At 38.6% G+C, this 9,774-nt stretch overlaps 1 protein-coding gene across 1 annotated transcript in view; it reads right to left on the bottom strand.

The window, feature by feature from the left end:
* The window catches only part of THADA (thyroid adenoma associated), a 576,653-nt gene that overhangs the window by 562,456 nt on the left and 4,423 nt on the right, over positions 1-9,774 (bottom strand). The window contains exons 4-7 of the mRNA XM_006839404.1: positions 8,440-8,588; positions 8,301-8,333; positions 7,764-7,812; positions 3,732-3,919 (exon numbers count right to left, since the gene is read on the bottom strand). Of these exons, the coding sequence (XP_006839467.1) occupies positions 3,732-3,919; positions 7,764-7,812; positions 8,301-8,333; positions 8,440-8,588 (419 nt within the window). The remainder of the gene's footprint in view (positions 1-3,731; positions 3,920-7,763; positions 7,813-8,300; positions 8,334-8,439; positions 8,589-9,774) is intronic.

Consider the following 9,774-nt stretch of genomic DNA (forward strand, 5'->3'; position numbering starts at 1 on the left):
CGTCCCATGGCTAGGTCAGTGTCCTTGGCCTCTGGAGTTTACACGTCTCCCGGAATTTCAAACCAACAGTCAACACTTCCTCTTCTCATTGGGTGTCTATGGAGCATGGACAGACTCAGCCCATGTCTTCATTGCTGCATTTCTCCCAGTTGACCAGGAAGGTCACCAACAAAGCATACAAGACTGTTCCTGTGTTCCCTTTGAGTTTCAATCTTAGAAAGAGGTTTACCCTGATGGACTGTCTTTTCTTGCCTTAATTTGATGGCAAACTTGCTTGACATTGTTACAGCCAAACTGTCGCCACCGCCCACCCCCCATCTTTCTTTCAAGAAGTATCTTCTGCTCCTCTAGCATTCTGGGTTGGTCTGCAAGCCTTTTCAATTGGAAATGTCCCACCTCCAAAGGTTCTGGGTGGGGCTCAATATTCCACCTAAGGCCCCACACTCCACAAAGGCTTAATGAGAAGCCTAACTTTCTTGTCTTTTTAATGACCTTTTGCTTGGTGTTCTAATGTCATCCCACAATTCACCTAGTCTTTGGTCATTAATGTACAATAAATCAAATCTATCCTTCAGATGATCTCTAAATTCAGATGGGATATACTCAAGCTTGTATTTTGGTTCTCGTATATTTAATTTTCTTCTGTTTCAGTCTGAACTTGAATACGAGCAACTGATGATCTGCTCCACAATTAGCTACTGGCCTTGTTTTGGCTGATGATATTGAGCTTTTCCACAGTACCTTCCCACAGATATAGTCAATTTGATTACTGTATATTTCATCTGGTGAGGTAAACATGTATAATCACCGTTCATGTTGTTTACAATAAGTATTTGCAATGAAGTTGTTGGTCCTACAAAATTCTATCACACAATCTGCAGCATCATTTCTATCACCAAGGCTATATTTTCTAACTACCCATCCTTCCTGTATCCAACTTTCTAATTCCAATCACCAGAATTATCAGTGCATCTTGATAGCTTGTTTGGTCAATATCAGACTGAAAAAGTTGTTGGAATTCTTCACAATTTCATCATCTTAAGCTTTAGTATTTGGTGGGTAAATCTGAGTAGTAGTTGTATTAAGTGTTTTTATAGGCCTATGGATATTATCCTATCACAGACGTAGATCTTGAAATGTTCTGACATTCCTCTTGAATTTGTCATTTCTAGCATAGTAGACCATATGATTGTCTGAATCAAAATGGCCAATATCTTTCCATCTCAGCTTACCAATGCCTCAGATATCCACTTTAATATGTTTCGTTTAATTTTTGACAACTTCCAATTGTCTTAGATTCATATTTTGTACATTCCATGTTTCAATTATTAATGGATGTTTGCAGTTGCTGCTTATCATTTTGAATCATGTCCCATCAGCAAATAAAGGTCCCCAAAGTTCTGCTTCATTCATATCATTAAGATAGACTCTACTTTGAGGAGGCAGTTCTTGCTCAGTTTTATTTTGAGTACCTTCCAAGCTGAAAGGCTCATTTTCCAGCACTATATCTGACTGTTTGGCTGTTATTTTCATAAGGTTTTCAGGGACTAATACCTCAAAAGTGGACTACCTATGCCTTCTTCTTAGTCTTTTCTTGGTCTGGAAGCTCCACTGACACCTGTCCATGATGGGTGGCAATGCTTGTATTTGAAACACCAGTAGCAAAGCTTCCAGCCTAACAGCAGCACGTAAGTCACAACAGAATGACAAAGTGACAGATGCATTGGAGGAATCCTACCAGCAATAATTTTTAATTTGCCCACATACTTATCTATCTATATTACATTGTTAAGTGTACTTCACTCAGAAATGCACAGCAAACCATGAATTGGGTTTCCAAGGAGCAGCTGGTGTTTCTGAACCACTGACCTTTTGGTTAGCAGACTAGTGCTTGTCCTATAGCACCACTCTAGGACATTACGTTAGGGATCACTTTTTTGCTGCTGTTACTTTTCTCAGGGCGTCCTGGTGTGGTGCTGTGGGTTAACGCACTAGACTGCAAAGCCGTTTGAACTGCAAGGTCAGCAGTTCAAGCTCACCAGCTGCTCCTTGGAAAACCTATACAGGATCGCTATGGGTCAGAACCGACTCGACAGCACTTCACAACAACAACAACACTTCTTAGAATAATATAAAAGACAGATACAGAAAATCACCCAAAACAGATATATAGCTTAATGAGTTATGAGATAGTACTCTCCAGGGCAAGAAACAGAAGTCAGTTACTCAGCCCTGAGGGCTCATCCATGTGCCTGTCCAATAACAACCCTCTCCCTCTCACCTTGAGTAAGCATTATTCTTTATATTTTTATAGTTTTATCAACAAAATATGTATGCCTAGACATAATAGTTTAGTCTTGCCCATTTTCAAAAGTTTCAGATATCTTTTTAGTCTCTTTTAAACTATAGATAGCACTTCCTCCTTTCCTCTGTTACAATTTCCCTGCTGAAGAACCCTGGCCATTTGATCTGTAGTTTCCCATAGTTTGAATGTTGCTGTTTGCTTACTCCTGTAAACATGTTCCTGTTTTCTCTGTAGTTACTGAAAATTGGCAACTGGACCTAAAAACTGGGTCAGTCACAAGTTCCATCCATTTGGTAAAAGCAAGACTTTAAGAACACATATGGTCTGGCTAACTCTCTGTGTTGCTGTTGTTAAGTGCCATCAAGTCTGTTCCGACTCATAGCAACCTTGTATAGGGTTTCTAAGGAGCAGCTGATAAGTCTGAACCACTTACCTTACAGTTCAAAACAGCATTATGGCCCAGTGCTTATCCTACAGCGCTACATCAGTAATTGTTTAATGCTGAATGTTTATGTCTATTTAATCATTATTGTTGTCAAGTGCCATCGAGTCAATTCCAACTCAAAGCACCCAATATAGGGTTTTTGAGGATCGGCTGAACCACTGACCTTGTAGTAGTTAGCCGGCCCGTGATTATCCTACAGCGCCACATCAAGACTCCATTCATTAAGAGTGACACAATGATGATAGTCTAATCCTATCATTTTTTAAAGATGTTAGTTGGAGTACTTTTAAAAGAGGCACTTCCTCTGGTCTACTGTTTGGGTGCCAAGTGGTACTAATCTCATAGACAGAAGCAACATATGAAGAGGAATGCTGGCCAACCCGACAATCAGCAACTACTGTAATTATCTGAAGAGAACACCTCCTGTTAAAATGAAATGTATGTGTTATACTGATCTTTCTAGATCTTCCCAACAGTTATGCATTGTTGTTGTTGTTGTTAAATGCTGTGGAGTCAGTACCAACTCATAGTGACCCTGCACAGGGTTTCCGAGGCTATAAATCTTTATGGGAGCAGAACGCCTCATCTTTCTCCCACAGAACCGCTGGTAGTTTTGAACTGCTGACCTTGCGGTTCACGGCCCATTTTGTAACCACTACGCTACCAGAGCTATGCACAGTTCCTTGAAAAGTATTCCTTTTGCTATTGAAAGTCTGTTGCTTGTGAACACTAAGATTATTAGGTTTTCTACTTTGCAGAAAATGTATATATAAATTTAACATTATCCCTGGCTGAATCGGCACACTTGAAAGGGAAATGATCATAAAAAACCACATAATCCAGGACCTTCCTCTTCTTTGGAGGTGGCAGGGAGGGAGGTTAAGTTCCACATCTCAGTAAACTAGCACATACTTTATATAACCATTAGTAAAAGTTGATTGACACACATTATAATCATTATCTGTTCGTTGTTACACTTACCATCACTTAAAAACTTGGTGAAAATACTCAGCAAGCCGCACATACTTTGCCATATTGGAGAACTGGAAGCCTTCCAAAGATTTCCCTGGAAACCGTGTACTTTCTGGACTAACAGCATTGAAACTCTAATGCCTACCAACAAGTCATTCATCAACTGTGTCTGAACAATATGGTTTCCAGTAAATTTTCTAAAAAGAAGAAAAGGCAATCTTACAAAATGAAATTTAAATAAAAGTGTCATCATTTCCACCCCTCTCCAAAATAAGCACATTCCTCAAATTATCCATATCCATTTTAGATTACTGTAAGCACTGTTCTACTCCCATAAAATTCTAATATGCAGAGAGTGGTTGCAGTTTCAACATTCTCAGCTTACCTCAGCATTCCCCTTTCTCAGCCAATGACTACTTTACAGAGCATTTATTGCTACTTTACAGAGAAAAATATGAAATCAAGAACAAATGACACAATTTAAATGCTGCCACCATAAAGTCTTTGCATTGGGGGTTTCCTCTGTCTGAGCTACTCCACTCCTAGGTATCTCCAAGACTCATCCCTTCACTCCTTTCAATCTTTGCTCAGACATCTACTTCTTAATGAAGCCTCTCCTTCACCAGGGGAGCACAGCAGCACTGTCCAATACGCACTGGACTGTGAAGCACAGGTGGTAGTTTGAGCCCACCAATCACTCCGCAGGAGAAAGAAAAGGCTTTCTGCTTCCACAAAGACGTGGAGCCTCAGGGACCTATACAGGGCTTCTGAGACTCAGAACTGCTTGACAGCTCTTAACAACAACAACAGCACTTAACAATCCAGCTCCCTGGGTCCTTTTATCTGCCAATACTTTTCTTTTATTCCCATAGCACATATCACCTCTGACATACTATACAAAGGAGCTGCAAAGTGTTCGTGGAAAAATTCCATTATCATTTAATTCCAATTTTCCATGAACATTTTGAAGCCGCCTCATATGTTATTTCCTAACATTAACTGTTTATTGCCTGATACCACCATGTAACAAGCTCCATGAGGGCAAATACCTTAATTTTGCAAACTGCTATATACTGAGAGCCTTGAATGATACCTGGAACACAGTAGGGGCTCAAAAAATATTTGATGAATAAGTGAAGGAGTACCCCAACTTCCTGCTCTTCTTCCCTATCAACTGGTTATCTATAAAGTTTTTAAATCATATCATCTCTACATCTCTTTCTCTCTTCTCAGTGGAGGAAACATCTTTGACTCCTTCTGTCCAAGACCAATCATCATATTGGTCCCTCAGTGATGTGGTCCTCAGTAATCTCTCCTTATGATTTGTCCCTTCTTTCTTTATACAAGTGTCATTTTCTATATGCAATTAGTCACTGAGTTCCCATACAAATCCCATATTCCAGTCTCATGAAACTGTCATTCCCAAAACATGCTATCTTCTCTTGGGTCTTTGAATTAATCCCTCTGGCAGGAAGGCCCTTACCTTTCCTTTTCTGTCTAACAGTTACATATTCTTTAAGACTTATCTAAGCATCTCCTCACTTTTACCACATATTTAATATGTAGCTACTATGTACCACACACCATAATCACATTTATAGAATATAAAGATAAGATGGCTCCACCTATAAACACCATAATCATTTTATAGATACTGTGATATATCCATACTGAAGTAGAGACAGGATTATACAAAGTTTCATAGATGTTTAAATAGAATTTTAAAAACTCCATAGACTTGTCCAAGTAGACAAGTAGGAATCCAATCAAAGCAGAAGGCTTATCATGAGCAAAGACACAGAGCTGAGACTCCCCAAGGCAAGTTAAAACAGTTGTATGTGATTTGCTGTAGCTAACGTACTGGGTTTGAGAAGTGAAAACTGAAAAGGTAAGGATACATCAGATCATGGAGGTCTTTAGGTTGAGTGTTAGCTTTTAACCTCCAGCCAATACAATGGAGGTCACTTGATTGACTTCAGAATAAGATGGATGGATTATTGGATAAGCTCTGGAGGCAGGGAGAACAGCCAGAAGACTACTGCAATCGCCTGGGTAAAAGACGATGACGGTCTAAACCAAGTACTGATTATGGAGAGAAGCAGACAAGAAGTCACGGAGGTAGAAACAAGAAGCCATGTTTGGCTCATAATTAAATGTTGTTGTTCGGTGCCATCAAGTCAGTACTGACTCATAGCGACCTTATGCACAACAGAATAGAACACTGCCCGGTTCTGGGCCAAACTCACAGTTGTTGCTATGCTTGAGTCTACTGTTGCCGCTACTGTGCCAATCCAGCTTGTTAAGGGTCTTCCTCTTTCTCTCTGACTCTCCACCTTACCAAACATGATACCCTTCTCCAGTGACTGGTCTCTACTGAAATGCATGAAGTATGAGAGATGAAGTTTGGCCATTCTGGCTTCCAAGGAGCACTCTGGCTGTACTTCTTCCAACACAGATCTGTTCGTTCTTTTGGCAGTCCATGGTACTTTCAGTATTCTCCTTCAACACCATAACCCAAATGCATCAATTCTTCTATGGTGTTCCTTATTTACTAATCAACTTTTGCATGCATATGAGGTTGTTGAAAATATCACGGCTTGCATCAGGCGCACCTTAGTCCTCAAGCTAACATCTTTGCTCTTCAACACTTTACCACTCAGAGAAAGATCTAGCTTGGAGGTATATAAATTTGTGCACCATGAGCATATATATGGTAGCTACTAACAAGGAAATGGACAAGATACAGTTGGAAAAAACCAAGTAAGAACAGAATCTACCTTTAAGGGATGAATAAAGGAAGAAAAGCCTAAGAGGAGATGGATAAGGAGCTCCTGGTGAAGCAAACATGAGACCTCACATTAAGGGGTCACATAAGCTTTACTCCTCTCCTTCCTGAAGCCCTAAACCAATAGCCAACGGGTTTAAAACATCAGAAGGCATAAATAAACTGGGTAGCAAACGGCAACAGGACAGTAACAATAAAACTTTGGAAGCTGTAACACGGATAAAATGATAACTGTTTTAGCAGAATCAAGAAACATGAATGCTATTCCAGCAGAGGACAAAACCAGAAGCAGCTTGATTTACAATCTCAAAAGGCTCAGAAATTGCAGGCACCAGGTACTCTTGATATAGGAGTAAGCGCATGGTTGAAAACAGAAATACTGGTATAAGAAACAATTAAGTACACTGGATTACCATTCCCAAACCAGCAGAAAACTGTTTTACTGCAAAAGAAGATAAAAAGAGTATGTCTCTGAACAGGAAAACATCACACACAGACAAGGCAGTAATACCACATTGAAAACACATTAGAACGAAGTCATTATATACACAGTGAATGCCAAATGCTATTTTTTCTCATTCTGCAACCAGAATATTAAGGTAATGGATTGAAAGATTATTCCATGGAAAATTCAATAGCCAAGAAAAAAGGTCCTAAAACTTACTAATATTAGGGGGTGTCATAGATTTTGGGGGATGCCCAAAGAAACAACCTAGCTAGACAATAAAACATGCAGTCAACTCCACCCATTTGAACAAAGATTCAAATCAATTGTTTGACTGTCCCATTCTTAAATATAAGTGCTAAGCTAAACACCACGAGACACTGAGGAAAGCCTCTAGCAAGAAATATAAGGACAAAATCAGCAAACAAGAAAAAGCAACTTGGAAGAAATAGATAATATGTAGACCCAAGAAACTTTTATAAAAACACAAATGTCTTCGGAAGGCTAAGAGAGGCTATCGCCAATGAAATGAAAACAGGATGCTTCAGAAAAGGAACATTCAGCAGAGGGAAAAAAGAGCTCCTCCCATTCTCATTATTTTTCCTTAGTATTATCATTCTCATAGTAAGTTATTTTATCTTTAAAAAAATAAATACCAGACTTCAAAAAACAAAATTTAAGTAGTTAGGTCTTATATTAATTGAAAGCAATGGGAAGGGGTACATTCTGGAAACTTTCATTTTCTTTTTACAAAAACAGTGCAAAACTGAAGCATGCACACACACACATGCACAAGCAGGCCAATACTTGCCTATTTTCTTCCAGGATTTCAATTAAACTCTTCTTCAGGAAATGAAGCACTGAAACAAATAAACAAATACATATCATATGTGTATGTATATAAAGGTACATATGTATGAATATATATGGCATGTATGGAAGCGCAGTGGCTCCATAGGATAAATATTGGACTGATAACCATAAGGTTGGCGGTTTGAGCCCACCAGTTGCTCCATGGGAAAAAGACAAGGCTTTCTGCTACTGCAAATTTACAGCCTCACAAACACTACACAAGGTTGCTATGAGTAGGAATCAACCTGAAGTCACTTAACAACAACACATTTACATATATAGTAACAAACAAGAAATTTTAAATGGTGCTAAGAAAATATTTTTAAATCATTTTTTCTTGAAATGATACAGAAGCATAAATTTAAAAGGAAGGAATATGATTGCAGATATCTGTAATACTCCTCCACCCATCAGCAAGAAACATATTAAGAACCAGTTCCAAAACGACTCATCAACTCAGTCACATCACAGAATAATATAAAATCATGCAGCTTACCGTTTTCAAGTAGGTTATTAACACTTGTTCTACCTATGGGGGGAAAATGAATACTGGTAAGAAGTTTCAGGACCAAAACTAGCATTACTAAAAAACCATGACAACAGAAAAAATACATGAAAAAGGTTTACTTACTTACCCAAGTTAAAGTTCTCTATACAGGAAGATATATTATCAATTACTTTCCTGTAAGAGTATAAATCAGTAGTACTCAATTCTTCCTTAAGCCGACAAGTAAAGCAGTGGATTGCCTCAGTCAGAAAAAAGTCAGGAAGGCCATTTAGTGAACTAAAGAAAGAACCAAAAATTAAAACGCTGACAGCCTAGTAGCACAGTGATATTTGGGAGATTACACAATCATAGGACAATTTTATTAAACCTTCAGAACACAGACAGAAAATGACAGCTTCACACCACCATCACTGGAACTCGCTGGTCCGGCACCTCTCACCTGATCTCTCTGCTTCCATCCTTGGCCTCCTCCTTCTCTCCCACCCTCAGTCTACTCTCAGGAGAACAGAGATTAATCTAAAATACTGGAGAAGTCATGTTACTCCTCTGCCTGAAACAACCTTCCTCTCACCAAAATAGTAGGTGACATGCTAGCAATGATGCACTTGACCCTACCAATCTGGTCCCATGTTAGTTCTCCAGCCTCCGCTCAATTCTTATTCACTTATCTCTAGCTACATGCCCTTGCTCAGTTCCTAAACAAGCTTTTGCACTTGCTATTCACTGTCCAGAACACTCTTTCCCAGATATTCCCAATAGTTACCCCCATCCCTTTCAGGTCAATCTCAAACACCACTTTATCAATGGCATTTGAGCAGATATGCCAAGTGACCACCTACTTTAAACTTAGCTCCACAGCACTGAAGCCATCCACTATCTTATATATTTTGCTTATTAATTTCATTTTCTATCTTTCTCTTAGAATGTGAGCTCCATTCTAGACTATACTGTCCCCTGCGTTCCCAATACTTAGAAGAGTACCTGACACTTGGAATACATCCAATAAAATTTACTGAAGGAGTAAATTAAACTATGTCAATTTTACCTCAATTAACCTAAATTCAATTACACTGTATGTAGTATAATCTAATTACTTCCCACTAATGAATATTTGGTCTGCTTTCAATTCTTCATTGTTCTAACATTGCTGCAGTGATATTGTGAATCATGTATATCATTGTATGAGAGTATCTCCCCTAAGATAAATTCTCAGAAGTGTGATTTCTGCACCAAAAATTATGCCTATTAAAAATCTGAAAGGTATTGCTATATCATACTCTTGACAAGTTACTCTAGTTTGAAAGAAACACAGGTAGGAAGTGAGGTAAATGATGTTAAATAGTTGGGACTACAATCAACAACATGAGACAAAATGTGTACAAATCGTTGAATAGAAAATTGATTTGCTCTGTAAATCTTCACCCAGTTCATGACAAGTAGTTTAAATTAAAAAAAAAAAAAA

This window comes from Chrysochloris asiatica, unplaced genomic scaffold (genome assembly GCF_000296735.1).
Source record: "Chrysochloris asiatica unplaced genomic scaffold, ChrAsi1.0 scaffold00024, whole genome shotgun sequence".
Taxonomy (NCBI): domain Eukaryota; kingdom Metazoa; phylum Chordata; class Mammalia; order Afrosoricida; family Chrysochloridae; genus Chrysochloris; species Chrysochloris asiatica.